Source organism: Sturnira hondurensis, unplaced genomic scaffold (assembly GCF_014824575.4).
Source record: "Sturnira hondurensis isolate 20B ecotype Veracruz unplaced genomic scaffold, ASM1482457v3 Scaffold0009178, whole genome shotgun sequence".
Taxonomy (NCBI): Eukaryota; Metazoa; Chordata; class Mammalia; order Chiroptera; family Phyllostomidae; genus Sturnira; species Sturnira hondurensis.
In genome coordinates, this window is record NW_028081809.1 from 3412957 (window position 1) to 3431607 (window position 18651).

Consider the following 18651-nt stretch of genomic DNA (forward strand, 5'->3'; position numbering starts at 1 on the left):
ATAGGGAGCCCAGAAATAAACCCAAGTCTCTATGGTCAATTAATATTTGACAAAGGGAGCAGAAGCATAAAATGGAGTAAAAATAGCCTCTTCAAGAAATGGTGTTGGGAGATCTGGACAGCTTTATGCAAAAAAATGAATTTGACCACCAACTTAGACTATACAAAAAATAAACTCGAGATGGATAAAAAGACTTAAATCTAAGTTGTGATACCATAGAAGTCCTAGAGGAGAACAAAGACAGGAAAATATCAGATAGTCCATGCAATATTTTCACTGATATGTCCCTTAGAGCAAGGGACATAAAGGAAAGCATAAACAAATGGGACTTCATCAAAATAAAAAGCTTTTACACAGCTAAAGAAAACACCCACAAAATGAAAAGGGAACCAAGTATATGGGAAAATATATTTGCAAATGATACCTCAGACAAGGGTTAGATCTCCAAAATATATAAAGAACTCTCACGATTCTACTCCAGGAAGACACACAATCCAATTAAAAAACGGGCAAAGAACCTGAACAGACACTTCTCCAAGGAGGAGAGTCAACAGACATGAAAAGATGTTCAGCATCACTAGCCATCAAAGAGATGCAAATTAAAATCATAATGAGATACCACCTTATCCCTGTCAGATTAGCCATCATAAACAAATCAACAGACAACAAATGCCGATGAGGATGTAGAGAAAAAAGAACCCTAGTGCACTGTTGGTGGAAATGCAGACTGGTGCAACCACTGTAGAAAACAGTATGGAATTTCCTCAGAAAACTCAAAATGGAACTGCCGTTTGACCCAGCTATTCATTCCATTGCTGGGCATATATCCTAAGAACCCTGAAACACCAATTCAAAAGAATTTATGCACTTCAATGTTCATAGCAGCACGGTTTACAATAGCCAAGTGCTGGAAGCAATTTAAGTGCCCATCAGTAAATGAGTGGATCAAAAACCTGTGATGCATTTACAAAATGGAATACTATGCAGCAGAAAGAAAGAAGGAGCTCCTAGTCTTCGCAACAGCATGGATGGAACTGAAGAGCATTATGCTAAGGGAAATAAGCCAGGCAGTGAAAGACAAATACCATATGATCTCACCTTTAAGTGGAACCTAATAAGCAAAACAAACAAGCAAGCAAAATACAATTAAAAACAAATTAACAGTAAACAAGGGGGAGGTGGGTGGGGATAATGGGGGAGAAAGGGGAAGGATTGTCAAGGAACATGTGTAAAGGATAGATGGACCAAGCCAAAGGCAGGTAGGATTGAGGGTGGGAGGTGGGGATAGATGGGTTGGAGAAAAAAATGGAGACAAGTATATTTGAACAACAATAAAAAAAATTTTAACAAAAGGAAAAAAGAAAACAAAGACACACAAATACATGGAAGCTAAAAAACATGCTACTAAACAATGAAAGGGTTAACAAGATCAAGAAGAAATCAAAATACATACTGAGACAAAAATGAAAAAAAAGATGACACAAAATTTATGGGACACAGCAAAAACAGCCCCAAGAGGGTAGTTCATAGCAATAAAAGTCTACTTCAAGAAACAAGAAAAATCTCAAATAAACTATCTAACCTCGTAACAAAAGGACATAGAAAAAGAAAATAGCAAGGCTCAAAGTGAGCACAAGTAAAGAAATAATAAAGATCCAAGAAGACATAAAGACTCGGGGTGCAGGGGGTGGGGGGCGAGAAGCAATAGAAAAGACCAATGTGGGGACTTCCTCCAAGATGGAGGCATAGGTGGAAACACTGTGCCTTCTCCCACAACCAAGTCTGAATGCAACAAAGGTTTGGAGAACAAAGACCCAGCCAAAGAACAGAAAAATGAACTATATGGAAGTCCAACAACAACGAACCATTCAACCGGACCGGTAGAGGGGCGGAGCCAGCAGCAGAGGGAGGACAAGCAAGACAGATCCCCCAACCCCAGGCACCCAGGCAGCTCTGCATGGGGCTGACCCAGTGAGGGCTTGGGGTGGCGGGCTGGCTGCAGTCACACATTTGTGCGCAGATAAACCAGCAGGGAAGTGAGCAGTGAGATGGACCTCACAGGCCCCAGTGGGCGAACCCAGCAGTGTGCTGACCACAGTCGCACATTTGCACGCAGTGGGAAAGACTGTGGGGCCCACGGTGGCCGTGGGAGGTAGCAGAGGGGGCCCGCCATTGCTTTCCTTTGGCCCCGCCCCCACATACAGCGTCACAACCCAGCAACCTGGGTTGCCCTGCCTTGGTAAACACCTAGGGCTCTGCTCCTCACACATAACAGGCACAAACATGGCTCAAGAAGAACTCAAAGCCCCAGAGCCGATAACTAAGCAACTGAGAAATAGCGAACCTCTCAGATGCACAGTTCAAAACACTGGTGATCAAGATGCTCACAGAATTGGTTGATTATAGTCACAAATTAGAGGAACATATGAAGGCTAAACTAATTGAAATGAAGGGAAATGCACAGGAAACCAATAGCGATGGAAAGGAAACTGGGACTCAGATCAATGGAGTGGACCAGAAGGAAGAACGAAACATCCAACCAGAAAAGAATGAACAAACAAGAATTCGAAAAAATGAGGAGAGGCTTAGTAACCTCCAGGACATCTTTAAACGTTCCAACATCCGAATTATAGGGGTACCAGAAGGGGAAAAGAAACAGCCACGAGTGGAAAACATATTTGAACAAATAATAAAAGAGAACTTCCCCAGTCTGGCAAAGGAAATAGACTTCCAAGAAATCCAGGAAGCTCAGAGAGTCCCAAAGAAGTTGGACCCAAGGAGGAACACACCAAGGCACATCATAATTACATTAGCCAAGATTAAAATGAAGGAGAGAATCCTAGAAGCAGCAAGAGATAAGGGGACAGTCACCTACAAAGGAGTTCTCATCAGACTGTCAGCGGATTTCTTTTTTTTTTTTTTTAAACCAGTGTCGGTGCTCTGTGATTTCTTTTTTAAGATTTTATTTATTTATTTATTTATCTTTAGAGGGGAAGGAGAGAGGGAGAGAAACATCAATGTATGGTTGCCTTTCATGTGTTCCCTGCTGGGAGTTGGCCTGCAGGGAACTGGCCTGCAACCCAGGCATGCGCCCTGACTGGGAATTGAACCTCGATCCTCTGGTTCGGAGGCCCGCGCTCAATCCACTGAGCTACACCAGCCAGGGCTGGATTTCTTAAAAGAGATCTTCCAGGCAAGAAGGGGCTGGAAAGAAGTATTCCAAGTCATGAAATCCAAAGACCTACAGCCAAGATTGCTTTATCCAGCAAAGTTTTCATTTAGAATTGAAGGGCAGATAAAGTGCTTCTCAGATAAGATCAAATTCAAGGAGTTCATCATCACCAAGCCCTTATGATATGAAATGTTAAAGGGACTTTTCTTAAAGAAAAAGATGAAAAATATGAACAGTGAAAGGAAATCAAACTCAACAGTTATTAACAACCACACCTAAAACAAAAGCAAGCTAAGAGGACAGCTAGATCAGGAGCAGAACCCTAGAAATGAAGGACAAATAGAGGGTTAGCAACAGGGGAGTGGGAAGAGGAGGAGGGGGGAGAAGGTACAGAAAATAGCATAGACAGTAGGTAGAAAATAGATAGGGGGAGGGCGAGAATAGTGGGGGAAATATAGAATCTAAAGAACTTGAGACATGTGGTCATAAACTAAAGGGGGGCAATGGTGGGGGAGGGGGTGTGCAGGGTGGAGGGGAATGAAGGGGGGGAAGAGAACAACAACTGTAATGGTATAATCAATAAAATATATTTTTTAAAAAAACCACCTTTTTAGATTGTTCTCATTGAGCTTAATAGGATCTTCCAGTTTTAATACCAATGTGGTTCTTAGAGTTTCTTAGTCCAACCCCTTATTCAATAGTTGGGGACACTGAGGCCTAGACACTTCCTTGGTTTCACAGCTGGGCCAGTAACTCGGCCCTCTGTTCATTGTTCCTGCAGTGGGTCACTATCCTCAGTCTAGTTGTCTTCCTAAGAAACTACCTCCAAGTCCTGACCATCAGGATTATAAAATTATCTGTTTCCATTGAGAATTGCCAAGAAGAATAAGAAACAGGTGACCCAGGAAGCACATTTAGAATATGGTGAATTGCATTATCTGATTTGGGTTATTTCCACTGATTGCATTGTTTACAAAAGGGTAGTTAGAAATTAATCAGTTATTAAGCATCTTCTGGTTTTTTTCTATCAGTAGTCATAACTTTAAAAAAAAGGGTCACTGGTTTGATTCCCAGTCAGGGCACGTGCCTGGGTTGCAGGCCAGGTCGCCAGTAGGGGGTGCACGAGAGGCAACCACACATTGATGTTTCTCTTCCTCCCCTCCCCTCTCTAAAAATAATATAAATCTTAAAAAAAAAAGAAAAGAAAAGAAAAGACCAATGTAACCAAGAACCCAGTCTCTGAAAAGATAAACAAAACTGAAAAACATTGAGCCAGACCCATCAAGAAAAAAACAGGGGAAAATTGAAAACCCACAGGCAAAACAATGCGAGTAAGACTACAGCTTTCCCCCATAAACAAAAATTAACTCAAAATGGATCAAAGACCTAAATATAAGATCTGAAACACAGAAGAAAACAAAAGTACTAAACTCATGGACCTTGATCTTAGAAAACATTTTATGAATTTGACCCCAAAGGCAAGGGAAATAAAGGCAAAAATAATTGAATGGGATTATATCAAACTACAAAGCTTCTGCATGGCAAAAGAAAATTGCTAATAAAATAAAAACACAACCAACCAGGGGGAGGATGGGGGGTGGGATGGGATGGGAGTAATAGACAGAAAACTGTACTTGAAAAATAATTAAATAAAAAAAATGAGAAAAAAAAAAATAAAATAAAATAAAATAAAAACACAACCAACCAAACAGGAGAAGGTATTTGCGTACAGCCCTGACAAGGAGTTAATACCCAAATATATAAAGAACTCCTAGAACTCAACACCAAGTAAACAATCCAATTTAAAAAATGGCAGACCCTGGCTAAGTAGCTTAGTTGGTTAGAATGTGTCCCCATACACTAATTTGACCCTTGATCAGGGCACATACAAGAAGCAACCAATGAATGTATAAATAAGTGGAACAACAAATCAATGTTTCTTTCTCTCTCTCTCCCCACCCAGCTTTTTCTAACATCAATCAATAATAAAATTTAAAAAGGGCAGAGTACCTAAACAGATACTTCTCCCCCAAAGACATAAAAGTGGCCAACAAATATATGAAAAGATGCTCAATTTCACTAGCTATTAGAAAGATGGACTCAAAACTATAATGAGATTCCACCTCATACCTGTTAGAGTGGCTATCTTCAGCAAGACGAGTAATGACAAGTGCTGCACAGATTGTGGAGAAAAAGGAACCCTCATTCACTGCTGATGGGAATGGAAACTGGTATAGCCACTATGAATAACAGTATGGAGGTTCCTCAAAAAATTAAGAACACAGTTACCATACAACCCAGCAACCCCACAAAATTTGAAAACATTTATTTGCAAAGATAAATGCACCACGATGTGCACTGCAGCATTATTCACAGTGGTCAAGGCATAGACACAATGGAAGTGTCATTCGATAGATGACTGGATACAGAAGATGTGGTACATATATACAATGGAATTCTGCTCAGTCATAAAAAAAGATAAAATAGCTCTAGCTGGGTAGGTCTGTTGGTTAAGAGCATTATCTGGATCAACCAAGATTGCAAGTTCAATCTCCAGTGAGGGCACATACAAGAAACAACCAATGAATTCATAAATAAGTGGTACAACAAAATGTTCTCTTTCTATCGCTATTTCTCTCCCTCTCCCTCCCCTCCAACCCAAATCAATAATAAACAAAGTACTACCATTTGCTACAACATGGATGGATCTTGAGAGTATCATTCTAAGTAAAATAAGAGAAAAAGTTAAGAATGATAAAATTTCACTCATGTGTGGGATATAAAACTGAAAATAACAAGGGAACAAACAAAAACAAAATTTCATACACATAGAAAACAGTGGTCATTATCAGAGGGAAGGAAGGGGTTGGGGGGGTAATAAAGGGTAAAGGGAACCAAATATATGGTGATGGAGATTATCTGACTTTGGGTGGTGGTCATACAATGCAAATACAGGTCATGTATCACAGAAATGTACACTTGAAACTTATGTAAACTTACTAATCAATGCTATTTCAATAAATTTAATTAAAAAATTAAAAAAAGAGAAGACCCAAAGAAAATAAGAAATGAAAGAGTTAAGGGACACCCAACACCACAGAAATAGAGGATTATAAGGAAATATTACAATTATATGCCCACAAATTGGACAACCTGAAAGAAATGGAAAATTTCCAGAAACATACAAGCTTCCAAGACTGAATAAAGAAGAACCAGAAAATGTGAATAGACTATTAACAAAATTGAATATGTAATCAACAAGCTCTCAACAAACAAAAGCCCTGACCAGATGGCTCCACAGGTGAATTTTACCAAACATTCAAAGAAGAATTAATACCTATACTCTCAAACTATTCAAAAAAATTAAAGAGGAAGGAGGGTTCCCAAGCTCATTTTATAAGACAAGCATATATCATACAAGCATTGTATGACCACCACCCAAAGTCAAATAATCTCCATCACCATATATTTGGTTCCCTTTACCCTTCATTACCCCCCAACCCCTTTCTTCCCTCTGATAACGACCATACTGTTGTCTGTGTGTATGAAATTTTGTTTTTGTTTGTTTATATATCTGGTTTGATATCCAAACCAGACAAAGACACTACTAAAAAAAATAAATAAAACTATAGGCAAATATACCTGAAAACACAGATTCAAAAATCCTCAATACAATATTAGCAAAATGAATTCAATTAAAAAAATCATATACCATGAGCAAGAAGGATTTGTTCCCAAATGAAAGGCTGGTTCAATATCCACAAATCAGTTAAAGTGATATACCACATAAACAAAATGAAAGAAAAAAATCATATGACCAATCAATAGATGCAGTAAAAACACTTGAGAAAATCCAATATCCATTAATTAAAAACTCTCAGCTAAGTGGATATGGAGAGAATATTCCTCAACACAATAAAGGCCAGACATAACAAACCAATAGCTAACATCGTATTTACATGTGAAGAGGTGGAAGCCTTTTCTTTACAATCAAGAAAAAACCAAGACTGCCCATTTTCACCACTATTTTTTTTACACCCATCAGAGAAGAAAAAGAAAAAGCATCTGAATTGGAAAGGAAAAAGTAGAACTGCCATTACTTGTAGATTACATGATACTGTATATAGAGAAGCCTAAAGAATCCACACAAAAAAAACTATTAGAATAAATGAATTAAAAAATCTAGCAGGATACAAAATATTCAGAAACCACAACATTTTTATACACCAACAATGAACTATCAGAAAGAGAAATTAAGAAAACAATCCCATTCACAACTGCATAAATAAACAATACCTGGCAGATTTCCAGTCATGATGGCGCAATAGGTAAACAAGGCTTGCCTCCTCGCACAATCACATCAAAATTACAACTAAATTATAGAATAATGATCACTCAGAACTGGAAGAAATAGAGTCAAATGAAGTCTGACATCTATGGAATTAAACAAACCACATCCATCCAGACTGGTAAGAGGGGCAGGATATAGAACAGGCTGGTCCTACTTAACAGTGTGGTGGATAAAAATTCAGGAGGGATATCTCGGGAGTGAGGAGTCCCAGCCCCATACCAAGCCACCCAGCTCACAGTACCAGTGCCAGGAAGATAAGTCTCGCAAATTCTGGCTGTAAGACCCAAGCAATTCCTCTTACAGAACCCAAATATGGACTTACTCAGACTCACTCCCTCTGAGCTCCAGCACTGGGGTAAGCAGCTTAAAAGGCACCACTGGTACACAGGTAGGAAGTGAAGTGACTGGAATCAAGACGAGAGTTTTAATTCCAGCTGTCGCAAGGGGGACAGCTTGCTCCAAGACAGAAAGGCAGGCAGAACCACAGAACCAGCAGACTGGTGCCACATCTGAGACTCCATCAACCTGGCTAACAGTGTTTTCCCCAACCTGGAGTTACCCTGAGGTTCCTTCCCACACAATTTACAGTTGTTAACAGTAGCTTTTCCATATGAGTGGCTGGTCTTGGGTCAAGATTCACAACTTCCTAAATCCTTTCAAACAATCAACTGTTGGCCTCAGCAAGTCTCTAGCCAGGAGTCCCCAATCCCCATACCTCTTGCTAAGGTGCCTCCAGGCCCCACACTAGCAGCAGCCAGCCTAGGCTTCTGCTTCACTTGGGAATCTCCAAGCCCAACATAAGTAGCAGCTATCTCAGATTGCTCTATATCTCAGATTGCTCTCTAGCTCAGGCGGGGTGGCCCCAGGCAACACACAGGTGGTGGTTGACCTTGGCTTGCAGCACCCAGGAATCCTCAGGGCCTGCTCACCCAGTGGATAGCTACAGACCATGTCAGAGCACCACCACCCTGCCCCTGCAGCTGACCCTTCAGAGGGTGGAGGTTGGTGGTCAGTGGTCACAGGTAATCCTTCCAATTGACTGGCCTGGTTAAATCCCCCCCACTGATCTACAAGAGGCTCAAGGCTCAACTACAAGAGGACGGTGTATTCAGCACCCAAGGCTCAACTATAAGAGGAGGGTGTATTCAGCTTCACAAAGAACACACCCTGAGTACCCATTCTGGGTGATACGGAAGGCTGTGTCACTGGACTCTAAAGGACACCTACTACATTGGGCCATGCTACCGAGACAGAGAATCATAACAGCTCTACCTAATATACAGAAACAAACACAGGGAAGCTGCCAAAATGAGGAGATGAAGAGACATGGCCTAAATGAAAAGAACAGATCAAAACAAAACAAAAGAACAAAACAAAACAAAAGGACTAAAAAGAAGTAAACAAAATGGAGATAAGCAATCTATCAGATGCAGAGTTGAAAACACTGGTTATAAGAATGCTTAAGGAACTTAGTGAGACTATCAACAGCATAAAGATTCAGTCAGAAATAAAAGATACACTGACTGAAATAAAGAATTTACAGAGAAATAACTGTAGAATGAACAAAGCTGAGAATGAAATAAATGATTTGGAACATAAGGAAGCAAAAAATAAGCAATAAGAAAAAAGAATCCAAAAGAATAAGGACAGTGTAGCAAACCTCTGAGACAACTTCAAGCATTCCAAGATTCACATCATAGGGGTACCAGAAGGAGAAGAGAAAGAGGAAAAAACTGGAAATCTATTTGAAAAAATAATGGAAGAAAAATCCCCTAATTTGGTGAAGGAAATAGACATGCAAATCCAGAAAGCACAGAGATTACCAAACAAGATGGATGCAAAGAGGCCCACTCCAAACACATCATAATTAAAATGCCAAAGGTTAAAGATAAAGAGCGATTTTTAAAAAGCAGCAAAAGAAAAAAAGGCAATTACTTACCTACAGGGGAGTCCTCATAAGACTGTCAGCTGATTTCTCATAAGAAACTTTGGAGGGTACAAAGGAATGGCAAGAAGTATCCAAAGTCATGAAAAGTAGGGACCTATAGCCAAGACTGCTCTACTCAGCAAAGCTGTGTTTACAATCAAAGGGCAGATGAAGTTTCCCAGACAAGAAAAAATTAAAGAGTTCATCATCACCAAACCATTATTTTATGAAATGTTAAAGGGACTTATTTAAGAAAAGATCAAAACTATGAATGATAAAATGGCAAAAAATACATACCTATCAACAACTGAATCTAAAAAACTAAACAAATGAACAGAGACAGAGTCATGAACATGGAGAGCATTTTGGTGGTTGGCAGATAGGATAGGGATGTAGGGGAATGGGTAAAGAGGTGAAAAGATTAAGAAGTACAAATTGGTAGTTACAGAATAACCATGGGAATGCAAAGTACAGTATAGGAAATGGAATATCTGAAGAACTTACACACATGACCCATGAACAATGGTGTGGGAATTACCTGAGGGGTGGGAGGGTGGTGGGGGGAGGGCTAGGAGGGCAAAGAGGGAAAAATTGGGACAACTGTAATAGCATAATCTATTAAAAAACAACAACATGGAAATAAACTGAACCAAGGAGGTAAAAGATCTCTACTTGGGACACTGCAAGACACTGAGGAAAGAAACTGAATGAGATACAAATAAATGAAAGCATATACTGTGTTTGTGGATAAGAAGAATTAACATCATTAAAATGTACATACTACCCCAAACAATCTATACATTCAATGCAATTCCTATCAAAATACCAATGGCATTGTTCACAGAACTAGGACAAAGCATCCTTAATTTACACATAATCACAGAAGTACCCAAATAGCCAAAGCAATCTAGAGAACTGAGAGCAAAATTGGAACTACCGCACTCCCTGATATCAAACTATGCTACAAGGCTACAGTAATCAAATCAGCATGGTTCTGGCATAAAAACAGACACAGAGATCAACAGAACTAGATAGAGAAGCCAAAAACAAACCCACACCTACATGGTCAATTAATGAAAAAGGAAGTAAGAGTACACATGGGTAAAGACAGTCTCTTCAATAAGTGGTTTGGGGAAAACTGAAAAGACACATGTAGAACAATGAGATATTGACCAGTGATACATCCAATAAGGGGTTAACATCCAAAATATGTAAGGAACTCATATATCGTAACACCAATAAAAGAACCAATCTGATGAAACAATGGGCAGAGAGCCTAAATAGACAGTTCTCTAAAGATGACAAATAGCCAATAGACATATGAAAAGGTACTAATTGTCATGGAAATACAAATTAAAACCACAGTGAGATATCACCTCACACCTGTCACAATGGCAATTATAAATAAACCAACAAACAAATGTTGGCAAAGATGTTAAGTAAAAGGAACCCTCATGCACTGCTGATAAGATTGTAAATTGGGGTAGCCACTGTGAAAAACAGCATAAAGGTTTCTCAATAAATTAAAAATAGAACTGCCATATGACCCAGCAATTCTATTTTTGGGTATTTATTCCAGGAACTTCAAAACTAAATTGAGAGATTTCCAGCTAAGATGGAGGCGTAGGTGGAAACACTGTACCTCCTCGCACAACCAAATAAGGGCAACAAAGACTTAGAAACAAAAACACAACCAGAACAGACAGAAAACTGAACTGTACTGAAGTCTGACAACAACGAACCATTCATCCAGACTGGTAAGAGAGGTTGAGTCAGCGGCTGGTGGAGAGGGGTCCCAGCAGGAGAAGGCAGTGGTTGGCAGACCTGGTGCAGGGAAAAAACCAGCAAACCCAGTGAGGCATGCAAAAAGGTTGGCTGACCACAGACATACATTAGTGCCCAGAGATACCAGGAAGGTTTAAAAATGGTCAGTGACACAGATCGCGCAACCCAGAGCCCCACCTACACGAAATAAAGCCTAAAAGCACCGATTGAAAAAACTTTCGGGGGTTGAAGTGCCAGGAGAGGCTCCCAGCCTCACAGGAGTTTGTTGGAGAGACCCACAGGGTCCTAGAATGTACACAAGTCCACCCATCAAGGAAGCAGCACCAGAATGGCCCAATTTGCTTGTGGGAAGCAGCAGAGGGGACCAAAATCTGAGACAGAGCAGAACAAGTGCCACTGCTCCCTCTCTGACCCTGCCCCCACATACAGCATCACAACCCAGTCACTGGGTCCCTCCTGCCCTGGTGAACACCTAAGGCTCCGCCCCTCATATGTAACAGGCTCGACCAAACCAAAACATCTTGGCTCAAACAGAAGAACAGATCAAAATCCCAGAGCCAATACTTCTAAGCAACCAAGAGATAGCCAACCTATTGAATGCACAGTTCAAAATACTGGTGATCAGGATGCTCACAGAACTGGTTGATTTTGGTTGCACATTAGATGAAAAAATGAAGGCTACACTAAGTGAAAAGAAGGAAAATGCACAGGGAACCACTGATGATGGGAAGGAAACTGGGGCTCAAATCAATGGAGTGGACCAGAAGGAAGAAATCACCAAACAGAAAAGAATGAAGAAACATGAATACAAAAAAATGAGGAGAGGCTTAAAAACCTCCAGGCCATCTTTAAACATTCCAACATCCGAATTATAGGGGTACCAGAAGGGGAAGAGAAAGAGCAACAAGTGGAAAACTTATCTGAACAAATAATAAAGGAGAACTTCCCCAAACTGGCAAAGGAAATAGACTTCCAGGAAATCCAGGAAGCTCAGAGTCCCAAAGAAGGTGGCCCCAAGGAGGAACACACCAAGGCACATCATAATTACATTAGCCAAGATTAAAATGAAGGACAGAATTCTAGAAGCAGCAAGAGATAAGGGGACAGCCACCTACAAAGGAGTGCCTATCAAACTGTCAGCTGATTTCTCAAAAGAGACCTTACAGGCAAGAAGGGGCTAGAAAGAAGTATTCCAATTCATGAAATCCAAAGACCTACAGCCAAGATTGCTCTATCGAACGAAGCTTTCATTTAGAATGGAAGGACAGATAAAGTGCTTCTCAGGTAAGGTCAAGTTCAAGGAGTTCATCATCACCAAGCCCTTATTATATGGAATGTTAAAGGGACTTATCTAAGAAAAAGAAGATAAAAAATATGAACACTGAAAGGATAGCAAACTCACAGTTATTAATAACCACATCTAAAACAAAAGCAAACTAAGCAGACAGCTAGATCAGGAGCAGAACCACAGGAATGGAGATCACATGGAGGGTTAGCAACAGGGGAGTGTAAAGAGAAGAAGAGGGGAGAAGGTACAGAGAATAAGTAGCATAGATGGTGGGGAGAAAATAGACAGGGGAAGGGCAAGAGTAGTGTGGGAAATGTAGAAGCTAAACAACTTATGACACATGGACAGGAACTAAAGGAGGGGAGTGTTGGGGGGAGAGGGTATGCAGGGTGGAGGGGAATGAAGGGGGGAAATGGGACAACTGTAATGGCATAATCAATAAAATATATTTTTAAAAAACTAAGTTGAAAAGAAATATGCACCCCTATGTTCACTGCAGCATTATTTATAATAGCCAAGATATGGAAGCAACTTAAGTGTCTTGTCAATAGATGAATGGATAAAAAAGATGTAGTACATACACAGGGCGGGGCAAAAGTAGGCTTATAGTTGTTTATATAGAAAATATTATAATAATTAATAAATAATAACACAAGAATAAACTCTTGTGTACTCACAACTGTAAGCCTACTTTTGCCCCATCCTGTATACAATGGAGTACTATTGGGCTATAAGAATGAAACCTTCCATTTGTGACAATAGGGATGGCCCTAGACTCTAGGACCCAGGGGTATATTAAGTGAAATCATGAAGAGAAAAACTAGTACCATATGATTTATTTCATTTATATATGGAATCTAAAACACATAGTAAATGAACCAATTCATGGCTGCCAGAGGGGAGTTGAGATCTGGGTAAAAAAGAAGAAGAAATTAATAAGTACAAACTTTCAGTTACAAAAAAGTCGTGGGGATGTAAAGTACAGCACAGGGAACAGAGTCAGTGATACTGTAATAAATATGTATGTATGGTGTTGGGCAGTACCAGACTCATCAGAGGATCTCTTCATAAGTCATATAAATTTCTGTGCTATAGGAGGGGGACCCCCCAAAAGTCAACAGAATTTATTTATAAAAAATTGTGTTTATTCTTACATGTTTAAGATAAACTTTAGTCACCTTCAAAGTATTCTCCATTTAACACATACATCTATTGAGACTTTTTCCCACTGCTTAAAATAGTTTTTGAATTCGTCAATTTCTTTGCCTTTTAGTGCTTCTGCCATTTTTTTGTATCACCTCTTCAACACTGGGAAAACATTTCCCTTTGAGGACTTTGTTCATCCAGGAAAACAAACAAACAAAAAGTCACTCTAGGTGAGATAGGGTGAATAGGAGCAACAAGGGTCACGACTTTTTTGGTAAAAAAAACAGTGAATACTCAGTGTGGTGTGGGCAGGTGTACTTCTAAATCACCCATCATGAATTGGGCAAATGCTCTGAAAGAGTCTTAAAAAAATTTTTTTTTCACTGAAGCTGAACACAGCGTCTCAAAACATGATCAGCTGGTACATTGATACAGATGAGTTCCTAGAACACTCATCTAGCAGGGGAAACCGGTACTACAAGGGTCCCACCCTCCAGAAGATAATTGGTTTTGGAGGAGGGGTGGGGTCCCCCCTCATATAAATGTACTATGTTATATACCAGAAACTAATGTTGTTAAGTCAACTGCAATTTAAAATTTTTTTAAATTTAAAAACAGAAGATACACAGATTGCCAACAGACATCAAAGTATGTTTAACATCACTAATCATCAGGGAAATGCAAATCAAAACCAAAGTGAAGTATTACCTCACATCTGCCACATTGGCTATTATCATAAAAGGTAAGCTTCTACAAGGATGGTGGAGAAAAGGGAACCCTCATGCACTCCTGGTGAGACTGTAAATTGGTGCAGCTACTATGGAAAACAGTATGCAGTTTCCTCAAAAAATTAAAAACAGAACTACTGTATGACCCAGCAATCCCACGTCTAGATACGCATCTGAAGAAAACAAAAACACATGTACCTCTGTGTTCATTGCAGCATTATTTGCAATAGCCAAGATATGGAAGCAACCTGTGTGTTCATCCATAGATGATTGGATAAAGATGTGATAGATACATAAAATGAAATATTACTCAGCCAATAAAAAGAAGGAAATCAGTTTAATAAAGAAATACAAATATCATGATTTCATTTATATGTGGGATCTAAAAAAAGCAAAGCAAAGTCTGATCACTACGTTGTAACCTGAAATTAAAACACAGTTGTCAAAACTCAACAGATTTCTGTATGTTACTTCATTTCAGGGATATAGTTAAGAAAATGGTATGCTTCCATTAAAAATAAAAATAAGGAAACAAGAGGAAGAACAGAGCACAGTATTAATAAAACAGTTCTATACTCAGTTACCTTAAAAATGCCAAAATAACACTGCTTTGCTTGAACAAACTGGAATTTACCAATATATTTTCCCTTTTAGCCAAAAACATGTGTCATTGAATGAATGGAGTAAGAATCTAGCTCACTGCTCAAGAATTCCCATTCTGTGGTCCTGCTGCTGTTCCTACCTTCTGGTTATTCCTTAAATGGGCACATTCCAGGCTCCTGTTCTCGGACAGAGTGTCACCTCTAACATACAGGCATTTCTTTTGAGAAAGCGCAGAGACAACTGTGGTTTCCCCTCCCATGTTCACATTAACAAAGGCAGTTAAGTCCTCATCTTGGCCCAGGTTGTCACAGGTTCAGTCATGTACCCTACTGTCTAATGAACCTTTGTTGGCACTACATATTCAAAATCCCACCTGAACTCACGGTAAAACATGGAATCCTTAATCTATACCCACCGTTTACTCCTAAAACCAAAAACTTGCCAGCCATCCTAAAGGAGGCTTTGGCTTCCTCTCCTTCCCTGTCCTCATCATGTCCTCTTACCACAGGAAGCTCTCTAGCCCATCTCTCTCCTCTCTTCCTGTGATCATCACCAAACTAGTCTGGGCCTCCTCTACTCATACAAACCCATAATTGTATCTAGCCTTACCTCTCTCCAGCCTCTCTTCCGTCATTGCCACAGAAAAGACTTTTTTTAAAGTGTGAGTCTGATGTTATTTCCTTACTTCAAAGTCTCCAAGCTCCACAATTTTCCCTCGCCCCCAAACCCACACAAGCAGCCTCTGAGATAAAGTCAAATTATTTTTTCTAAATTGCATTTAAGGCCAATTTCTCTAGTCAAATGTCTTCCCCAGACATTCAGTGTCACCCTACACTGTCCACATTTGTACGTCCTTGCAGCTGGTATGAGTAATCATCGATCCCATCTCTCCTGAAACACCTTCTCAGGGTAGTTCCTGTGGTGCCCCTGGAATGACTGCAATCACGTCATCATTTCTATTTTTAGCTCTTCACATCATTTACAAGGCAACACACGTTTTCAAAAACACAGGGTCCTATTTTTCATATTTTGCTTGCTTGTTTGTTTTGTTGTTTAGATTCCTGTTAATGGTGATATCATATGGTAATTGTCTTTCACCACCTGGCTTATTTCGCTCAGCATAACGCTTTCCAGTTCCATCCATGATGTTGCAAAGGGTAGGAGTTCCTTCTTCCTTTCTGCAGCATAGAATTCCATTGTGTAAATGTACCACAGCTTTTTGATCCTGTCATTTACCAATGAGCATCTAGGTTGCTTCCAACTCTTGGCTATCGTATATGACACTCAAATACGGAACAGGCTGACAGGGTCCAGAGGGGAGAGGGGAGAGAATCATAGGGGAAAAGGGGATGGACTCACATGAACAAGTATAAAGGACACATGGACAATAACTAAGGTGGGGTGCGGAAATGAGAGGGAGGTGGGGAGCACTGGCGGGGACAGGGCTGGGAATATAAGACAGAAAACTGTACTTGAACAAGAATTAAATAAAAATTAAAATTAAAAAAAACCCCACAGAATCCTTTTCTATTTAACTTATACTATCATATAGAATCATACTAAAAATACTCAACTCCAGAATGATTTGGTTTCTATAGACCTCCAGAGTCAGTGCATTCATGGCAGAAAACTTACTATTGGGTTGGACAAAAAGTCCGTTATGTTTTTTCCATATGATGGCTGTAGTACTGCGTAGACATCTTCAACTTCATTCAAAACAATTTCATTAGATCGTTTTGTGACAACTGTCATTCGGTGTGTATTTAAAAAATCTTATCAAAATTGGTGAATTTTTGTGTAGCCATTTTAATATTGAAGATGAAAGAATATACACAATTTTGATGTATTATGCTCTATTATTTCAAGGTAAAAATGTAACTAAAAAGAAAAAAAAATTGTGCAGTGTATGAGGAAGGCGCTGTGACTGATCAAACAAGTCAAAAGTGGTTTACAAAGTTTCTTGGTACTACTGACATTTTGACCCAATAATTTTTTGCTGTGGGGCTGTCTTATGCATTGGAAGTAGTTTAGCAGCACCCCTGGCCTCTACCTACTAGAAGACAGTAACAGGGGGTACCGACATACTCAAAATATCCAAGTCAACAGAGTTACTGGTGAACACCAAAAACATGTCTTTTATTTTACAGAAAAAAAAACCATACAAACTGTTTGGCCAATCCAAAACAAACTAAACTATTCCCCTGAAAGCCTTATTTATTGAAATTTTTCCATATATCATGTTTTTCATGGATATCTGAACAATGAATATGTGACTTATATTAGCAGCATTATTTTTAGGTCAGATTTTAGAATTTTACATTAATGATTTATTGACTCTCTAGCACATACAAAACCAGTGCTATACTAGTCATAAGCTAAAAAGGAAAATAAAAGTTGGTATCTTCAGAGATTATAGTCTTAGAATTTAGTTTAAAACATTAATAGCTACAATTTATTGAGCACTTACTAAATGCCAGATGCTTTTTCTACTACAAGCGTCTCAAATACCTTACAAAATAGATAATTCCATTTTACAACAGGGGTGTGAGGCTAAGAGTTACACAGTAAATGGCTGAGCTGGCATTTGAACCCAGCTCTCTCTGTGACTGAAATGCTGCAGAGTATTTTCTCTGATATACAATGACAACCAGTCCTACTCAGTCACTGGCCACCTTCTAAGCTCACCCACCACATTCATTCCCTTCATTCATCATGCCAACCACATAGGAGCCCTGTATCTGTGAGAAAAAAGAAAAACCAAACACCAGATTTATGCTCAGTACACTGCTGTTGTTAAACTAAACCTAGACAAGGTCAGATTGAGAATCCTCACAATAAAACCTCTGTATGTGTGTATGTGTGTCTGTATGTCCCTCCCTCAGATGGAAGGCACCAGAAGTTTAATGAAAAAAAATCTTTTCAAAAGTGCTACACTTAACACAAAAACATCAAAGCAAGGTTCCACGAAATAACCTAGATCTTATATATTTAGTTGTGACCCACTAACAAAGGCAGCAGAAAAATGAGCCATCATCCAGACAACTTAAGCAGAATTGACTAAATGCATATTTTTGCAAAATCAGCAAATTTGTCAGTATGATATAATCATTATTTCAATTCACTTATTTGTTGCATGTACGTTGACAATACAGACAATACCTTAGAGTATTTTCTGACACAGGTAGATACAAGAAGGCAGGTGATACTAATCTAAATAGTTAAAATGGATGCTTTCAGTTCATGTATCTTGATTCAATTTCCATCAGCTACTGTATCTGTGAAGCAAGCAAAGGAGGCTCTACAGTAGAATCAAAAGAACCAAAGGTATGGTACTTACCACATCAGAGTCGAGATGAGAAGGCCAACACCCACACAATCTATCAATACGACCCAAAGGAGAAGTTTTATCATCTTAAAAAGTCCCATGTCCAACACAATGCCAAATCCTGCAGTGGACACTGAAAGATTTACAAATTTCATTCAGGCAGTTTGCAAGGTTCTTGTGATATTAAGGCACACAGTCCCTACCCTCCAGATGCACATGATCCAGTGGGGAAGATGGATGTAAACAAAACTCCCAAGACGTGTTCTACATGGTTAAGAATATGGAAGGGCCACTTAAATACCTCAAGTTTACCAAGGAGGCCCCTG

At 39.4% G+C, this 18651-nt stretch overlaps 1 protein-coding gene across 2 annotated transcripts in view; it reads right to left on the minus strand.

The window, feature by feature from the left end:
* The window catches only part of UNC50 (unc-50 inner nuclear membrane RNA binding protein), a 33314-nt gene that overhangs the window by 12430 nt on the left and 2233 nt on the right, over positions 1–18651 (minus strand). For both annotated transcript variants that reach the window (XM_037056806.1, XM_037056807.1), the window contains exon 3: positions 18338–18458. In XM_037056806.1, the coding sequence (XP_036912701.1) occupies positions 18338–18458 (121 nt within the window). The remainder of the gene's footprint in view (positions 1–18337; positions 18459–18651) is intronic.